Below are 20769 nucleotides of genomic sequence, written 5' to 3'. Positions count from 1 at the left end.
CTAAAAAAATTAACTTGAAATCAAACGATACCCTGTATTGAATTTATAGACGACTTTAATAATTTCAAAAAATAATTTGAAATTCAAAAAATAGATTTAATCACTATAAAAAACAATAAACCAGAACGGATATATTGTGACTGATGACTTTATTGCTTCTTCTGTATATATAATTTTTTTACTAGGTAAATAGATTTTAAATTAAATAAGACATAATTCATAATTTAAATTCTTTAATAAACCTTTTAATTTTTAAGAATAATTTGAAATTCAAAAAACCGATTCAATTAATAGTATATTAAATAAAAACATTCTAAAATGTTATATTTGTAATTGAATATTAAATGTGTCCATGCAATGAAAACTTTGACACATTTCCATATTAAAAAAATACTTTATTTGTTATTCATTTTAAATAAATCTTATTAACAATGATTATTTTTAAATTATTATTATTCATTTTAAACAAAAAATTTCAATTATGCTTTATTAATGTGTTAATAATTTATGATATTTTACTAAAATGATTTTTTTTTTTTACAAAAAAATATAATTTATGATTTTATTATAATATTACTATTTATATTTTACAAAGCTATTTATTTTTTAATTTATTTATAATTACAAATTTTTTTTATTTTTAATAAGACTTGAAGTAATTTTAACTAATATTTTATAAATCTACAATGTTTTTACAAAATCAAAAAAAAAAATATATTTTTTTAAAAAACAACTCATTCAAACAAATATTTTGTTTTTATTTTTAAAAATAACTTCCCAAACACCTTTATTCTTATAAAATAATAATAAAATTATTTTTTTATTCTTTAACTTAAAACCAGTTTTTTTAAACAAATCAAAGAGCCCTTAATTATTTTCAATCATTTTTAACTTTTAAGTTGATGATTTTAAGTTATTGTATCAAACATATTTAATGTACTTAATATCTTAAATTAAGTCAATTAAGTGATATTAAGTTATTAAGTCCTTTAAATTTATTTAGATAAAACACATTTTAAAGCAAGTTTAGAACTTGGACTTGAATTTCATGAGGAAATAATGGCAATAAGCATAGTCATCGTCACAAGAAATGATATGATTGGAGTAGGGTAGACACTATATTCAATAAATGAAGAATCTGAGTAACAACCCAAAAAACATCCATAATTTTAAAATCTTGAGTGTCAAATATGAATTCAACTCAAAGTTAAGTTCAAGACCAACTTGATTGAATGAATTTTTCTGTCACCTCATTCAAGTACACTCTGAACCCTGATCCTTCTTTGATAGCTAAGAGAATGAAACCGAGACTAAAACTGTATCTGTTGGTTAAAAACAGGGGAATTATGCAGAGATTACAAGGTTCAGACAGAATATGGATCTGATTTGCACTGCTAATTGCATTGATTAGTTTAAACACTTCACACATCACTAATTTTGAAAGAAGGGTCATCAGCACACCATTTCAATTACTTCTCCTGCGAATTCTTCATGCAGAAAGGCAAAGGAGGCAGGCAACAGCACAGCTTCTGAAGGAGTAATCACCATTTGAACACTCAAAGGAGATTGTTTTTGGGTTTAATTTCTTTTTATTCTATGGGGGAGGAGAAAGGGGATCCAAGGGAAAAAGGTACAACAAGCACACTAGATTGCTGTCATCTTACAAGTTTTAATAGTCAAAGGAACCCTTCACACCATCGAGGCTCTCTCCCAATGATAACCTGCAATGAAACAAATTGAGCTAGTCACCACCAGATATTCTATGCAGGGTGATTCATTATGTTTGGGATTAATAATGATTAAGTGAAAAAACAAGACGAAACAGAACGGATAGATCAAGATGACTTGAAAAGGATCCACAGCTGTCATGATAGGTGGGGGAAAAGAAGGGGCCCATGGCAGCTGCCCACCTGGGGTTAGATGTCTTCTAAAGCAAATCTTTTTGCTTCCACCATTATTATCCTAGTGGTCCCAGATGAAAATTAAGAACCTGGAATCTCATAAAAGTGAAAGACGGGATTTCCAAATAGGGGTACTTCTCTAACATGAAGATTTTAGAGCAACTCCTTGTCTGAGCAAGAAAATAATTCAAGCAATGCTCTCATGAATCATAGCCACAGAACTGCTCCACCCATAAGGAAAGAATTATAACGCTGTCCTGATCCTCAAACTAAGACCCTTTTATCAGATTTTTCTCCCCACCTAGTAAAGCATTGTCTTGCCAGTGGGAGGACTCAGGAGAAGTGGGGCTATTGGGGCAAAAAAAGGAACACCCAAAAACCCATAATTTCCAATTGCAAAACCTTGTTACAAAGTCAGCATTGATTGCTAGTACATTGCCTCCAGGTTTGATATGCTGGAAGGCAATGTCAATACTTTGGCACATTTGATGCCCCGTCTGCCTTTTTGGTTGGCTTGGTAATTTTACCCCATCCAAACAAACACAATTTTCCTTCCACGACAAATGGGCCAGAAGGGAGGTAGGATTCCTTAACTTTTTGTTGTAATGAGTGAGTGAGTGGGGCCTGAATAATTCATTATTAACTTGTCCAATTTATCACTTCAATGATGTGAAGCATAATGAAAGGAAGAGGGAAATTGGGTTTACTAGAGATTTTTTACATTACAAATACTACAAAGACATACAATATATATGAGAATTACTTGGTGTCCATTTGAATACACTTCCTGTTTCTGTTTTTAAAAACAAAAAGTGGCAGGAACTTTTATATAAAACACAAGAATTTTAGAGACTTATATTGGACATGTAATGGTTTTTTAAACTGAATAAAAAATTGAGGTATTAAAAAAATTTTATAATCTCGAAATTTTAAATTCTTGAAAGTAATTTTTAAGGAGATGAGATAAATCAATACTTTTTGTATAAACGTTTCCACTTTTTATATGGAAGTTCTCATTTTTAAAAATAGAAAATAGGAAGTGTATCCAAATGAAGCCTTACTTTAATAATTATTAATTAGGTATTCGATATTATAGTTCCAGCAATTTAGTGAATAATTAATGTAGTGGTAACATAGTAAAGTAGTAGAAGTGCAGTTCCAGCTGCACTAATGTGGTTGCTGGGTACATTATTGTAGCAGAACTGTTCACTTACACTGCTGCTGTAAGAAAGAATTATTATTATTTATTATTTTTATTTGCATTTAATTGAGTTTCTAATTTGAGTTTAGTTTTGGGTGGCAAATCCAGTCTATCAGATGTTTTAAAACTTCCTCTTTTTTTTTTTTTTTTCCTTTTTCTTTTTTCCCACAAAAAATTTGAGTCCTAGTTAGTTAGAAGTTAAAATTATTATTATTTTCATATACTAGTCAGTTACCAACTACGGACTACCATGTTGCTTGTCTTGTTTTGGAAGTCCTTTAATCAGCCAGAAAGTCTTTTATGGACTATAAACATGTTTCAACATGTTTAAGCATACAAATATAGTGCTGCAATGGGTAAAAGCCAAATCCATTTCTAAAAGTTTTTTATCTTGGAAATCCTATTGGCTCCTTAAATAGTTTTCCCTTTCTCTCCTTTCTCAACTTCTTTCTCCATTTTTTCTGTTTTTCAAGAACCCCCATAACTTATCCATACTTTTAAACCTCACAACCTCCTTCCTTTACAGGACAGGCCTTGGACAAAAAGTTTCAAAGACCCACCTTTTTTTTTTTCTTGCATCTTATGCATCAAAATATTTCATTTCAATATAAAAGTCTTATGTAGTGTTATTTCTAACTGCCCAGCATTCAATGCATGGCTGCAATCATCTTTTGTGAGTCAGTCTGAAAGAATTTATCAACTACATCCATCCTACTGTTATTCTTAGGGCTGCAATCAGATGTTCGGGTTAGCTTGGACAAGGTTTGAACTGGTTAAAGTTAGGCTTGGGATAGAAAAATGGCAACCCGAAAATATTAGGGTTCGCTTGGCTTGAAGGTCAGGTAAAGCATTGAAATGCAAATCAACACAGTATTTATTTATTTATAATTATAATATATATTATTTTATATAAAAAAGAGTTCTAACCTTTCTTTTAATTATATTATATTAATGATTTTATTATTTTTCTTTAATTGTTTAAATATTTTTGATAATTGAAGTTTGAGTTTATGAGTAGTTATTTATATTAACTTAGCAACTAATGATTTATCTTATGATTTAAAGATATTTAGCTTTTAATATCTTATTTCATAATATGACCTATATTTTATAGGCTCTAAAATAATTGTTTTGTTTGACAACTCATAAGAACTCATAATAACCTGTGCTAAACCAGATTGCCCATGGACTAAGCATGGGTTAAGAATTTCCAACCCAATATCAGGTTGGGATTGGCGCAAGTTGGACATATTCATAAGCAGGTTTGGTGCGGGTTAATATTTTTTGGGCTGAACCTGCCCAAGTTGCAGAGCCATAGTTATTCTATGGGGAGACCAAGCTTCAAGCATTTGCATCTATGAATAAAGGATGTCATAAATTTTCATTATTCACTTGAATCTACTGCTACTTAAACTAAAATAGGCTCAATATATTCGATCTTGCTCCTGACTACCAAACTCTCTTCTCCCAATTATCATAATCAGGTATGATAGAGCAAACATTTGCAAGAATAATAGCTATGGTTCATAAATTCAATCAAAGCTTGTTAAGATTAAGTTGCATCATGGAAAAACACAAACCATTAATATGAAAATAAACGTGTATGGGAGAAACAATAGAAGCATGGAATCCCAGTAATTACCTGTGCATACAATACTTGTACTCTTGGCTCCTGGTAAAATCTTTCTCCCCTTCTTCAAGCTGAAAAAAGAACACATCCAATATATATATACTTTCTAGGACAGACAAACAAAGGATATGTTAAACCCCTGAACAGTTTATGGTCCAGTCCAGTCTCACCGGATCACTCTCGTAGACAAGCTCATAACAAGGTGGAGAAAGGCATTGTAAAACACAGTTCTCCTTCGCTATCACTGAAGACTTGCATTGCCAACCCCACAATCCACTTTTTTCCATCACAGCAGAAGAAGAGAACAATTAGTCAAGGAAAAAGAAACGGAAGAAAACCCTTTCTTCCGTTTTCTAGAAATGAGAAAAGGAAAGGAAAGGAAAATTAACTTCTGCATCTTAACAGTTTGTTCAGAGCAGATTTTTTTTTGCAGAAGAAGGAATTTCATTAATAGAAAGTTTCATTTCCTTTCTCTTGTTTTCCAGTGAAAAGAATTTAAACATAAAGACTTTTCCATTGACAACTTCTGCCTCAATGTTTGGGAAAACAAGAGAATTTTTTATAAATTCGTTTAAATGAATTCAAATCCCTCCAAATCCTTGCCCAATTCCTTCAATTTACAAATTTCATTAGTTCCAAACATTAAAATTTGGCAATTAAAATACAATTCTTTTCCCTTTCCCCACATCCTGCATTCGAAACTATGGTTTCTGCTACCCTCTTTCCCAAAAATTTGATGTCATTAGGCCCTAGATACTGAAAAATCGAAGATTCAAAATTCCAATTTGTATATTTTCTCAGAGAACAAAAGAAGGAAAAATACCCATAATGTCAACATAACACTGGTTTCTTGATACCATACCAATAAAGCAGACAAACATTCCCTTCTTAAAAACCCAAGCAAAGGAAACAAAACAATCTGGCTTGGGAAGGAAAAGAAAAGGAAACTAACCATAGAGTCTTGGGTTTTTATCCTCAAAAGTTGTATTGAGGCTCAATTAATAGTATTAGAAAGGGTTTCTCTTGACAGAAACCAATGAAAACAAACGAAACAATTGTGTTGTTTGTTTGCCGAGTGTGAGTGTTTAGCAGGGTTGGCAATTCCGGACAAAATTCCTAAGTGTCCCCTAACTCGGCTTTCCAATTCTTCTTCGAACTACCTGACTTGAAGATTAAGACTTTGCTAAGAGGTATGCAGTCGAGTGTGTGGTGATTGAATGTGAATCAATCCTGTTTTTCATCTTTAAATGAGTTAAGAAGGTTGAGAGAAATAGTTTTTGGTGTAAGGCTTTTATTCCCCTATTTCTAGATCGATCCAAGTGCAAGGGCAGATCGATTCAACTAACTTGTTTTTAAGATCAAATTTCAGCCATTAGATTAAGGGCTTCTTTTTATACTTTAAAAACAAACTTTTCTCATTTTTTGGGTAGAGACTGTAGCAACCGTGGAGATAGTTGCAGCCACTCCATGTGTTCTTCATTTTCTCCTCTCTTTTCCTAATTTGGGGGTTTTTGGTTGCAAAGAAAATCCAATTCTCTTAATGTTTTCCAAACTAGTTTTTAATAGATTTTCTTGAGCAATAAATGGGTTGATTCATTCCTTCATTCATATCTCAATCTCTCATTCTATTTGAGTTTGGTTACAAACCCATTTTCTTTTTGTGTGGATTCAAGAAGAGGCTGAGATCGAGCTTAATGTGGACTTCAAGTGTGCTCCAGAAGAAGGTGAGAAGCTGAGAGTGAAAGGTACTAGTCAAGTGGTCCGGGAAGGATTGGTGGGCTTAAGCTAGGTAAAACCTTGTATTTAGCTTTTATTCTTCATAGTGGATGTTTTTTATCGTTGGTAGGCTCGTGGTTTTTTATCTCTTCGGAGGTTTTCCATGTTAAAATTCGGTGTTAATTGTCTCTTTCTCTCAATCTACACTTTGATTTATTTTCTGTTTTGATATCAATGATTACTTGGGCATATATGTTGAATGGAAGAAATATAAGGTGATATAAGTGTGATGATCCATGGAATATCCTTAATAATTTTTCTACTCATTTTGGTTAATAATATCATGTAGTAAATTGATACGAGTTGAAGAGATAATTGTTCTTTTGATTTATTTTTTATGATTGTTGAAGCATTTGCATGTGTATTGCATTTATAAATTGTTGGGAGAGTGTTGGTGCATACATTCTTGCTTGTGGATGTTATGCTTTGTTCAAAAGTTGTTGGAAGAAAAGTTTTTTGACATTGAGAAAGTCTAAGGTTAGGTAATCTTTGTTGGGAGGATTTTTAAATTGTTCTACAATACCTATTCACCCCCCCCTCTAGGTGTAGTCCATTATTGAGATTCACCTTTTCAATTGGTATCAAAGTGGGTTTTTAAAGAAAAAAAAAATCATTTTCGATCCTTGAATCTCAATTATGGAACCTCATCAAGAGGGAGCTTCCATTGGGAGACCACCATTTTTAACCGGCGAAAATTATTCTCATTGGAAAGTGAGAATGCAATATTTTCTCAAAATGCAAAGTGAAAAAATTTGGAACGCTATTGAATTTGGTTGGTCTCCACCTAAGGTGTTGGATAGAGAAGGTAGACCAACTAATGTTATCAAGCCTAAGTTGGAATGGGATAGAGGTGATAATGAAGCTAGTGAGAACAATGCTAGAGCCATGTATTCCATCTTAAATGCCATTAGCATGGATGAATTCCGTAGGATAGCCACATGTACTTTGACTAAGGAGGCTTGGGATATCCTCCAAGTGACTCATGAAGGCACTAATGCTATGAAAGTGTCCAAACTTCAAATGTTAACCTCTAGGTTTGAGACAATTAGGATAGAAGATCATGAGAACTTTAGAGAGTTTTATGCAAAACTGATAGACATTGTGAATTCTAGATTTAATATAGGTGAGCCCATCCCTAATTCCAAAGTGGTTAGAAAAATTCTAAGATCTCTTTCAGAGAGATTTAGAGCAAAAGTCACCGCCATTGAAGAGTCCAAGGATGTGGATTCCTTGAAAGTGGTAGGTTCACTCCAAACCTTTGAAATGACTCTTGGATCACCTAGGAAATCAAAGGGCATTGCCTTGAATGCCATTAAAGAGGAGTCCTTAGGTTCCGAAGGTGAGGGTGATGAGAAAATGTCGGATAGAAAGTTTGGAGAAGAAGGAATTTCATCAATAGAAAGTTTCATTTCTTTTCTCTTGTTTTCCAGTGAAAAGGATTTAAACATAAAGACTTTTCCATTGACAACTTCTGCCTCAATGTTTGGGAAAACAAGAGATTTTTTTATAAATTTGTTTAAATGAATTCAAATCCCTCCAAATCCTTGCCCAATTCCTTCAATTTACAAATTTCATTAGTTCCAAACATTAAAATTTTCCAATTAAAATACAATTCTTTTCCCTTTCCCCACATCCTGCATTCGAAACTATGGTTTCTGCTACCCTCTTTCCCAAAAATTTGATGTCATTAGGCCCTAGATACTGAAAAATCGAAGATTCAAAATTCCAATTTGTATATTTTCTCAGAGAACAAAAGAAGGACAAATACCCATAATGTCGACATAACACTGGTTTCTTGATACCATACCAATAAAGCAGACAAACATTCCCTTCTTAAAAACCCAAGAAAAGGAAACAAAACAATCTGACTTGGGAAGGAAAAGAAAAAGGAAACTAACCATAGAGTCTTGCGTTTTTATGCTCAAAAGTTGCATTGAGGCTCAATTAATAGTATTGGAAAGGGTTTCTCTTGACAGAAACCAATGAAAAGAAATGAAACAATTGTGTAGTTTGTTTGCAGAGGAAACTCAGGAAAGGGAAAAAAGAATAGAAAATTAAATTCAGGCCCATGGTATTTGGCCTGCAAATAGCTGTATTTGAGGCTTAATTGATGGTACTCAAAGGGGCTTCCCATCTCACAAACCAAAGAAAAGAAGAGAACTTTTGCCTGCTTGGTTGCCGAGATAACTTAGGAAAGGAAATTCTTAAGTTTAAGGGCTTAGGTTTTGGCCGCCAATAGTTGAATTGAGGCTCAGTTGAAAGTATTTAAAACGGTTCTCCTTCCCAAATAAACCAAAGAAAAGAAACAAAGCAAGTTATATTGTTTGGTTGCCCAGCAAATATAGGAAAGAGAAGAAGAGAAAATTAAATTAAATTTTGAGTTATAGGTCTTTTCTGATAGGCAAATTTTGAGTTATAGGTCTTGCTCCCCAACCATTGCATTGCCGCACAATTGACTGAAAAGGGTTTTGTTTTCCGTGGACGTCCCAAACAGAAACCAAAAATTAACGCTAACACAACAGAAATATCTGCAATATTTATCGGGAAACAAACGGAGAAGGATACAATACCTCTCGATATCAGCATAGCACTCGTTCTTCTTTTCTCTAATCTCAGAATCCTGTGACAAACATCAGAAAAAACAAAACAATAAAATTAGCAAAAAAATTAACAAAAAAATAAAAATAAAAATGAAAATAATGAAATCAAAAAGAGAAAAAGTAGTGAGAATCGAGAGAAGAGAAGAGGGTTTACAGAGATGGGGCGGCGAGATTTGGAGAGAACAGGACTTGGAGCAAATGATAGTAATACTGCTAATAGTAATAAAAATGAAAAAATTAGGGTTTTAGAATCGAAGGGTTTAGAGTTAGAATTTGCCATTTTCAGATCAATTCCACAATCTCTACTCTCAAAACTCCTCTGTTTTCTTGTTGGCTTTTTCACGCTCTGATGCCGTTGGAGGTTAAAGACAATATTTTAATGGGAAAGGAAAGCTACTCTGAAACGGATGATAGAAGTTATTAATTTACAAGCAGAAAATGACTGATTTTGTGAATTTACATAATCCCTTATTGGATTCACCAATGTGCTCATATTGATTGTTTTAAAAGAAATCCCACCAGAAAAAAAAAATTATAATAATAAAAAGAGAAATTATAAATCCATCTTTCAAAACTTTTTTGGCATCCGCCCTTCAATGAATTTTGTTAAGACACAAATGCTCCTCGTTGAAATCCTTAAAATACCCTTTTAACACAAAATACTAATGTTTTCACAATCGAATCAATTTTTAAATCGAAAAATTAATGGTTCATTGGACAGTTAAACTAGCCATATCATAAATATATATTTTATATATTATTAAAATTATAAATTTTTTTAATAATATCTATTATGTTTGTTGAGTTTTTTTAGTTACTTTGTGAAGTAAAAATATTAAATCTTTAATTTGGAAATTTATATTTTTAATTTTTAATTATTAGTATTGTTAATAAAGGAATAAAAATATTTATTAAAAATAAGTTATAAAGATATTTTTTTAAAATAATACTAAATATGAGAGAGATTTTATTTTTTAATATTAAATATTATATTTTTATTTTTTAAATAATTTTATTTCAATTTCCGTTCATTTCACAAATCAAATAATAATATGGTATAAATATTAGTATATATTTAATAGAAAACAAAGGCCTATTGTGAGGAATAAATATAGGAATAGTTTGAATTAAAAAGAAAAAAGAAAAATAAATAAATTGCAAGATTCTCAATGGGAGATTTGGAATCCAATGGGGTCCTCATCGGCCTACAGAGGCGGTGACTTCGACAATATGGATGCTGCTTTGACGTGGTGCAGTAGGAGGTGTGTAGGGTGGGGGACGAAGCAATGATAACGACTAGGCTTGTTGAGAAGAAGAGGGTGGGGCATACATACAGAGCAAAATGATATTGTTTCGATGCTAGATGCATCAAAACGACGTCGTTTTGATGGCCAAAAAATAATAAAACTATGAATCATTCAGTTCAAGGGAATAGTCCAACCCCTGGGCAGTTCAAATCATCGAACTGAACCAAAATGGTGACCGGTTGGTAATCAGATTGGCTCGTCCGATCCAATTTTTAAAACCATGCAGAATACAAATATTTCCCTAGCATTTTTCCTTCATTCGTTCTCTTTGAATCTCTTCATAATTCTCATCAAATTTAGTAAGATAGTTATGCTTCTCACCAATGGATAAACAAATAATCATATCCAATGATGTTACAAGTCCACAAGTATGATTTTTATACATTTTTTTTTGCATTTTTTATTGCGTCTTTTTGGTTGGAAGAAGGAGGTGTCATGGTTATTGTTCGGAGTTCCAAGACCGAACATTTTGTAGTTATCCGATCTTATACCTCTGGACATTGGTTGTCTATGTTGACATCTTAGATCTAAGCAACAAAAGCAATACCAATTTTTTTAAAATTGATTTTTTAGGGTTAAGTACTAAACTTTAGGTTTGGATGTTCCCAAACCTTAAATTCCATGTGTTGAAGACAACTTTGAAGTTGTTGGAAGTCTCATAAACCCACGATCTTCCACCCGATGACTCAACCTTATTCTTAGCACACCTTCGGTGATGAGGAAAGGAGGGTGGAGGCTATGACTCTTTTTCTCTTTGGATGGTGGAAGACCAAAAGTGATGGAAACCCTAACTTCTATGGGGTATTTATAGGGTTCTTAACTAGGCTTAAGTGACTTGAGCCTATATGAACTTGGGTCACTTAATCTAACCTAAAATGGATCTTAATTGATTAATTAATCCAATAGAACCTACTAATTAATCAATTAGCTCAATCCAAAGACCTTGTTCACTTACCTTGTGCAACCTTTCGCAATTATCAAAATGCCCTTATGCATATAAGTGAACCTAGAACCAATTTAACCCTCATAATCCGTGCCAATAAGGTATATGAGCCAAGAATAGGGACCACTATGACTCATAGGAGTATTGGCTTCCTTAAAATCCAATTCTGAAGTTGATTCAACATCCCAATATAGAGAATCAACTAAACTCCAATATCTATATAAGTAACAACGAGACACTACGTGTTCGGGTCTGTGACCTATTATCCATTGCATTCAGTCTCCCTATGAACTAGTGTTTGTAGTTTAACATAGTGAAAACTATTAACCTTTCAAGATTACTTCTATTATCCTTGAGTTACAGATCCTTCTATTATGTATTCAACTAACATGTCTTAACTCTTAAAGAGCTTATGTCAAGTTCCACTTAAGGAACTATTATGACCATAATTTCCATTAAAACCCCTCCTTAAGATCACCTAAGGGGACACACTGTCTCAATTCCATGAGATATCATGGTATCTCTATTGAGAATATCTATTGCTACCGGCTTCCATCAACAGTGACCCAATCCATAAGGAATATATGATCAACTTATGATCTCACTCGTAGGTCAAAGTCACTGCTAATTTTAGCACAAACTCTATTTTCTCAAGGTTGAGAGACAACACAATGAAACAACTTGGTGAGGTCATGACTACTTGATAACCATAAGTTGTGACTTACTGCAGGTCTTGTCCAATGCGTAACCATATGTAGTAACGCACTCACCATGGCAAGCCCATCTTGATATCTAAGATCAACCATCCTTCAAATTAGGAGGTGGTGCACTACAACCTCTAATGGGTTGCCTAGACCCACGAATCGGTTGTGAACAAGTCATCTATTAGCAAAGAACCCATGACTTAGATCTTTTGTGCAAGTCTTAATGCATCCAAGTCATGTACAATGCAAAATATGTAGACAAGAATGCTAATAAAATATAATATATGAATTAAAATAGATAAAAGTGAAACTGGAATATCATTAAATGAATAATGAATTCCAAATCTATTACATCATGTCATGTTTTTAAGAGCTCTATCACAACAGTTTGACCATATACTTGCGGACAATCTTAAGGTTGTCTGATCATATACTTCTTAGCACTCTTAAAGGTGTCCGATCGTATGCCTTTAAACACTTTTCAGAGTGTCCAATAGTATACATCTAGACATCCTAGGAATGTTCAGTTGTGCAATGTTAGACAACTATAAAACTATCTAACTTTGTATAATCGGACAACATCTTTTATTTAAAAAATTAATTTAATTAAAATATTAATACATGATGATGTATCTATACTAGAAGCTCTGCAAATGATAGACTACATAACTATGTTCACAATGAATACCATTCATCGTAGTGGGGAGACATTAATTTAATGGGTATGAGAAACCGGTAAAATGAATGAAATGGCTATTATCTTTTGTAAAGGATATTACTTTTATTACAATCAATATATGGGTACTTTGTGGACAAAAACCTAGAATTACTTTTACTTGTGAAAGAAGTGAAGTATACAGTGGCTCATTGAAGGTTACTATTGAAAATGAGTAAAAAAGAAAAGGAAAAGAAGATTGACAAGGACAAAGAAATGTGGGTGTCCATTTACTCTTAAGGGTGTGAAACTGACAATTGATGATGATTAGATATTGGTTGTTAAATGTGGAAGACATAATCACATTAACGCACAACATCTTGAAGGACATTCTTTTGTTGGTTGTTTAAGTTAAGAAGAAATGAGTATATTAGTTGAAATGTCAAAAAACAACATTGAGCCGAAAGAAATATTAAATAGTTTAAAGCAAAAGGATGAGCTGAATTGTAGCATGTTGATGGGGAACTTGCTCTTATGAATGTATTACATACTGCATTCCCAACCTCCTCACATCTTTTATGTAGATGATATATATGAACAAAATTTTTTTTTTGCCCTATCTTATTTGTAATAAAAAATGCCATTTTATTTTAATTATATATGCACTACTTTTTTATAATAAAATTAGAATTAAAAAAAACTATTAAATAATTAATATTTTATGTTTAATAATTTATAAACATATTATATAAAATAATCATTACTTATAAAAAATAATCTTTTTTTAAGGTATAAAAAAAGTTCAGTGTTGATCAAAGGTAAAAAAAAAATAGTTATTTGATCTTTTTTTATGTGGGTTTAATAATTCTAATTTTAAAGATATAAATGAAAATGATATAATTTAATAAAAATACATAAATTTTGAAGCATGCATGTTATTTTGAAATATTCTACTGGATCAAATAAGAAAAAAAAAATAAAGCTAAAAAAAAAAATTGTTTCTCCTTCTTGAGATAGACTATTTTTTTTTTTACTTTTAATTTTTTTTCTTTTCATTTATAAAACTATTACATTCCAAAGATTCATTATTAAGAATTATATATATATATATATATATATCAAAACTTTTTATTTTTTTAAGTCTCATTTTTTAATTTTTAAAAAAATTTATTTCTTTGAATATTTTTAAAGAAGAATTATGTAGGTAAGTGTTGATAATTTTGTAAAGTTTGTTTTGAAATCTTTAATTTTTTTTTCTTATTTAAGTTTTCACTCTTATCATAAATATAAGAATACTGTTGAACTTAATTAAATGTTTGTTATACTATGGATCAACATTTTCCAGGTGTGTTCCCACTTGTCGACGAGACTCGCTTTTTAATGGTGAAAAATTATTTTTTGGAAAGTTGGAGTTGCCACTTATTTTATTTTATTTCAAAAGGGAAAATAAAATAAGAAAGAAAACCCTAAAGAAATGACTCCATAGTTTTGGAAAAACGTGTCTTTGAAAAACCTGAGTCTAGGTCTAGGGATCAGGTCATATATTGGGAAGGTACCTCAAAGAGGTGACACCCCTCTAAGCCCTAAAGAGGTCTCTATTGGCTAAGTTGACGGAAATGTGAAAATTAATCAATTGATTGAAGGTACCTAGGTAGACTAGGCGATTTCAAGATTCTATTAATGCTAGCATGCCAAATAAAAAATTCAAATCACAATCATAAAAGAGAGTTAGGGTGTGTACTTGAACTGCTTCTCAAGCGTTATCACAAGATATCAAAGTTAGTTCAGGAATATGACGTACAACATGATATGATCCACACCACGAAATTGAGAAACTTTGGATCAAGAATGGCTCCAAGATCGTTTAGAAACATATTTGTATGAAACCACGACCCGTTGCTTATATGGAAGCAAGAACCTTGGTATAATGAAGACACCATAATCAATTATGGAAGGATTGATTGATTAGTTGAAGGAGAACACAACAGAAATCTTTTTGATAAGTTCAAAGAGTTCTAAAAGAACCAAAAAGAATTTTCTCTCACAAAATTATGAATCAAATCTGTATTATTTTTCAATAAGTTGATGCCTATTTAAATACAAAGAGGTCAACGAATTTGGTAGTTAGAAAATCCCCAAATATTCTGCCTAAGATTCGTAGATAGCTAGAAAAGGGGAAACTAAAATATCTTGAGTTGGATTTTGAAAATTGAATTCATTATTTTCTAAAATCATGCCTACCCCAAAGTAAAAAGGAAACAAGGAAATTTCTAATTTATTACTTCCTCGTAAAATTCAAAAAATAAAATATAATAATAAATAAGAAAGGTAATTTAGCAATCTTAAAAGATTGCCTTAGATTGCACTAGCCAATCTCCTTGATGAGTAAAAAATTGGGCAATCACCAATTTAGAAAACGCCATTCAATCCATGCAATTTGTAACATGTTCTCTTTGATGGATTCCTCTAGATTATTCCAAAGCTTGAATCATGGAAATCCAACCTTGTGGAACATGTAAAGCATCTTCCTTGGGCTTCCACAAATTCACCTTAGAACTTTTTAGCTTGAGCCCTTGTAATCAGACCAACTAGAAATTGAATAAGATCTGCATTCCATTTGTTAGTTGTGCCCTCATCATTTCTTTTCTCTTGGAAATGATTTGTCCTCAAATCATCACCTACATCAAAAGGACTTAAATCAGTAACATTGAAAGTGGCACTAACATTGTACTCACCCAAAAAATCCAACATATATGCATTGTCATTGATGCACTCAAGGACTTGAAAAGGTCTATCTCCTCTCGAAAGCAACTTGGATCGTCTTTGTGCTGAAAATCTTTCTTTCTGCATGTGCAACTAAACCCAATCTCCGGGTTCAAAAATCAATTGTTAATGCCCTTTATTAGCTTGTTTTTCATAGTGCTCCGTCCTCTTTTCAATGTTGAGTCTTGCTTTCTCATGTATCTGCTTAACAAATTCAACTTTTTTCTTTCCATCTAAGTTAACACTCTTCCCAAGTTTTTATATTCCTTTTAAAATAACCCTGAACAAAGTAGACAAAGTCCTATTCACTACTTCGGTTTGACCATCAGTTTATGGATGACGAGTTGTAGAAAATAACAACTTAGTTCCTAACTTACACCATAAAGTCTTCCAAAAGTAACTCAAGAGCTTAGCATCTCTATTTGAAACTATTGTCCTAGGCATACCATGTAATCTTATAATTTCTCTAAAGAATAAATCAACAACATGTGAAACATTATCAATTTTGTGACATGGAATGAAATGTGTCATCATAGAAAATCTATCCACAACCACAAAAATTGAATCCCTACCACATTTAGACCTAGGTAAACCTAACACAAAGTCTATCGAAATATCAATCCAAGGCTCACTAGGAATAGGCAGTGGCGTGTATAAACCATGGGGTTGCACTCGGGATTTTGCTTGCCTACATGTGACACATCTACCACAAATTCTCTCAACATCTCTTTTCATGTGTGACCAATAGAAATGTTCTTGCAAAATGGCTAAGGTCTTAGAAACTCCAAAGTCTCCCATTAACCCTTCACCATGGGATTCTCTTACTAACAATTCACGTGAAGAGCATTTCGGCACACATAATTTATTTTCTCGAAACAAGAAACCCTCGTGCCTAAAGAACTTATCCACTGCGTTTTTCTCACAAGCCCGAAAGTCCTCACAAAAATTGTGGTCTAAAGGATACGATTCTTTAATGTGCTCAAAATCAAGTAATTTTGCATCAAGAATAGAAATTAATATGTATATTCGAGAAAGTGCATCGACAATGATGTTTTCCTTACCTTGCTTGTATCGGATGACATATGGAAATGTTCCCATGAATTCCACCCATCGTGCATGTCTCATGTTCAATTTGTATTGGCTTTTTAAATGCTTTAAGGACTCATGATTGGTGTGAATCACGAACTCCTTAGGCCAAAGATAGTGTTGCAACGCTCGAACCAACACATGCAATTCTTTATCATAAGTAGGGTAGTTTAAGGTTGGCCCACTTAACTTCTCACTGAAATTTGTTATTGGACTTCTTCTTTGCATAAGAACTGCGCTTATACTTGTACCTAAATCATCACATTCAATTTCAAACATTTTAGTAAAATTAGGCAAAATAAGTAAAGGAGCATGAGTTAATTTTTCCTTGATCAATTGGAACGCCTTCTCTTGTTCATCTCCCCATTAGAATCCAATTGATGACCTTGGTAAGTGGTGCGGTGATGCTACTAAAGTCTTTCACGAACCTCCTATAAAAATTAGTGAGTCCATGAAACCTACGAATATGACCTACACTCGTGGGACTTGACCAGTCTTGAATTGCACAGATTTTTTCTTCATCAACTTGTATTCCTTATGCACTTACAACAAAACCAAGAAACACAAGCTTATCAATGCACTTCTTCAAGTTAGCAAATAACTTCTCTTTTCTAAGTACATTTAGAACTGAATTTAAGTGCTCAACATGATCATCCAAGTTTTTGCTATAAATGAGAATATCATCAAAATAAACTACAACAAATCTGCCTATGAAAGCACGCAAGACATGGTTCATTAATTGCATGAAAGTACTTGATGCATTAGTTAATCCAAATGGCATAACTAACCACTCATATAAACCATATTTTGTTTTAAAAGCAGTTTTCCATTCATCACTCTCTCATTCTTATTTGATGATACCCACTATTTAGATCAATCTTAGAAAATACACAAGTTCCATGTAATTCATCTAACATATCATCTAAGCGAGGAATAGAATGATGATACTTTATCGTTATGTTGTTGACTACTCAGCAATCAACGCACATTCTCCACGTCCCATCCTTTTTAGGAACCAAAATCACCGGCACAACGCATAGACTCATACTTTCCCTTATGTACCCCTTTTCCATCAATTCACTAACCTACCTTTGTAGTTCCTTTGTCTCCTCGAGATTGCTTTGATAGGTCGGTTGGTTTGGAATGGAAGCATTGAGCACGAAATCGATTTGGTGTTCAATTCCTCAAATAGCAGGTAAACCATGTGGAACCTCCTCGGAAAAGACATCATCAAACTCCTATAAAAGAGAAACAACAACTGAACTAGGCAAAGACGCGTCAAGTTTGTTAGTGTTTAAATATGCCTCTTTGTACAAAAGTACAATCATTGGTAGATTAAAAAACGTCGCTCTTTTTATTTCACTCACTTTTGCATAGAAATTTGTTTTTCTCTCTGCTTTTCTCTCAATGGCTGAATCTGTCATCTTGTTTTCTCTTTCATATTTCTCGGCCTCTCTTTTATTTTCTTTATGATTTTCACTTGTTTTCCTTTTTCTCATTTTTTTTCTTTAGATCACTCTTTTTGTAACCTCACTTGATCTTCATAGACCTCATTTGGTGACAAAAAAGACTAGAGTGATTGTCATTTGATTAAGCACAAATGAGTTTTTGTTGGTGAAACCATTATGCTTAACATGCCGATGAAATTGCCATGATCGGTCTAGTAACAAGTGTCTAACTTGCATTAGAACTACATTACACAAAACTTTGTCTTCATATTTCCCGATGCGAAAGGATACTAACACCTGTTTAGTAACCCTCACCTCACCACTATCATTAAGCCATTGCAACTTGTAAGGCCGAGGATGTTTAATTGTTGACAACCCTAATTTCTCCTCCATTGTAGTGCTAGCAACGTTAGTATCACTACCTTCATTAATAATCATATTACATACCTTGTTTTGCACGTGACATCTAGTATGAAAGATGTTTTCTCGCTACACTTTGTCATCTTCTTTAACCTCATACTTAGAGCTCTCCTTGCAACCAATAATTCTCCTTGGACAATGTATTCCTCATCATCCATGTCCTCCAATAGTAGCATAGATTCCATGTTATCTTCGTGATCGAACTCAATCTCACCATTATCTCTTAATATCATAACTCTTTTGTTTGGACATTGGCTTGCTATGTGACCCATGCCTTGGCATTTAAAACACTTAATATCACGATTCCGAGTGGTGGAGGAATCAGATTTACCTTGATTTCCATGGTTGGTTGCTTCTTGTTTTTGCTTGATTTTGGGCTTGGTAGTGGCTTGCTTATTCTCTTTCTTCACAAAATTCGACCTCCATGATGATCCTAAGTTAAGGTTTTGCCGTGTACTGATGCCTTTCCTCTTGAGTTGGTTCTCAATTTTGATAGCCATGTGCACCATATCTTCCAACTCCACATAATGTAGTAATTTCACCAAATTAGAAATTTCCCGGTTCAAACCAACTAAGAACCTAGCCATAGTAGCCTCTCAATCCTCCTCTACATTTGCTCAGATCATAGTAATTTCCATCTCCTTATAATAATCTTCCACACTTCGATTACCTTGTGTAAGACTTTACAATTTTTGGTACAACTCATGGTAGTAATGGCTTGGAACAAATCATCTCATCATCACAGTTTTCATCTCCTCCCACATTTCTATTGGACATTCTCTATTTCTCATCCTATTTAATACTAGTTGATCCCACCAAATAATCACATAATCGAAAAATTCAATGGCTGCAAGTTTTACTCTTTTAAGCTCGGAATAATTATGACAATCAAATATTAATTCTATTTTTTTTTTCTCCCACTCAAGGTAAGCTTCGAGATCGTTTTTTCCTTGAAACGATGGAATCTTCATCTTAATACTACCCAAGTTATTATCTTCCCGATTCTTAGCCTATCTAAATCGGCCACCATATCTCCTATTGCCAACAATTGAATCTCAATCATCTTCTTCATCAAAACTGCCTCCATAATACTCATCATCTTCAACTCTCACTTCCCTAGGTTGAACTTTCTGTCTCCTACGCACATTAGGAGCGTTTTGTGGCTACTCCACATGTGCATTCTCTACTCGATCTATCCGTTTATGAACCTACTCCATCTATGCTCTCAACACTCTTCTCATCTCACCCATTAAAGCTTCCGTGAGAAAATTCAGATCAACCCTTCTGATGCATTCCCGAAAGTATTTTTGTTCAAGTATGACACGTTTGCTACAAAACAAAGTTAGAAAAGAAAAGAACCTCACACATTCCCTCATGTGTTTCACTCAAAGAATGATTCACTCAACTTTCACTCGTGTTTTCACATAAAATTAGATTGGTTTTTACCCTTTTATGTGCTCACTGCTCTTGGCTTTTGCCATTTGTAGTAATCCTCTATAGGTTCTTATCAAACTAATCAAACAAATATCAAGATTTGTAGCAACAATTCACCAAGGATTCACCAAGAGAAATTCGGATTTAAGGGCTTAGCAAAGCAAGGTTGTCTCACAGATTTAAGGATTTCAAACTTCGCACTAAAGAATCAATTCTTTTAAGCCTACGTATTTAGAGTTTGTTTGGAGCAAGAAATTCGGATTTGTAGAATTGAAAACAATACAAAGATTTAAAATTTAAAAATAATAATTATAAGACTTGAATTCGAATATCATTTTAAAAAATAAAATAAAAAAATAGGCAAACCTAAAACTAGTGCCAAGCTTTAATACCAAATGATATGATCCACACCACTAAATTGAGAAACTTTGAATCAATAATTGCTCCAAGATCGTCTAGAAATAGATTTGTATGAAACTGCAACTTGTTGCTTATATGGAAGCAAGAACCTTGGTATAATGAAGATGTTACAATCAATTATGGAAGGATTGATTGATAAGTCGAAGGAGAACACCATAAAAATCTTTCCGATAAGTTCAAAGAGTTCTAAAAGAACCAAAGAGAATTTTATCTCACTAAATTATAAATGAAATCTGTATTATTTTTCAATAAGTTGATGGCTATTTAAATACAAAGACGTCAACGAATTTGGTAATTAGAAAATTCCTAAATATTTTGCCTAAGATTCGCAGTTAGCTAGAAAAGGGAAACTAAAATATCCTGAGTTGGATTTTGAAAATTGAATCCATTATTTCCTAAAATCATGCCTACCCCAAAGTAAAAAAGAAACAAGAGAATTTCTAATTTATTACTTTCCCATAAAATTCAAAAATTAAAATAT

The 20769-nt window shown here is 32.7% G+C and overlaps 1 protein-coding gene across 1 annotated transcript; it reads right to left on the bottom strand.

Moving 5' to 3' along the window:
• Window positions 1-1195: 1195 nt before the first annotated feature.
• On the bottom strand, window positions 1196-9576 carry LOC100248442 (uncharacterized). Its single transcript, XM_002264453.5, has 5 exons — window positions 9263-9576; window positions 9079-9128; window positions 4903-5008; window positions 4745-4803; window positions 1196-1721 (listed from the first exon to the last, which is right to left on the bottom strand). The coding sequence occupies exons 1-5, from the start codon at window positions 9386-9388 to the stop codon at window positions 1670-1672; spliced, it is 393 nt and encodes a 130-aa protein (XP_002264489.1). The 5' UTR covers window positions 9389-9576; the 3' UTR covers window positions 1196-1669.
• Between the last annotated feature and the right edge of the window lie 11193 nt (window positions 9577-20769).

The sequence above is a fragment of the Vitis vinifera genome, chromosome 15 (assembly GCF_030704535.1).
Source record: "Vitis vinifera cultivar Pinot Noir 40024 chromosome 15, ASM3070453v1".
In the NCBI taxonomy this organism is placed as follows: domain Eukaryota; kingdom Viridiplantae; phylum Streptophyta; class Magnoliopsida; order Vitales; family Vitaceae; genus Vitis; species Vitis vinifera.
The sequence above is the reverse complement of the archived record's forward strand: the minus strand, read 5'-3'. Positions and strand labels throughout refer to the sequence as shown.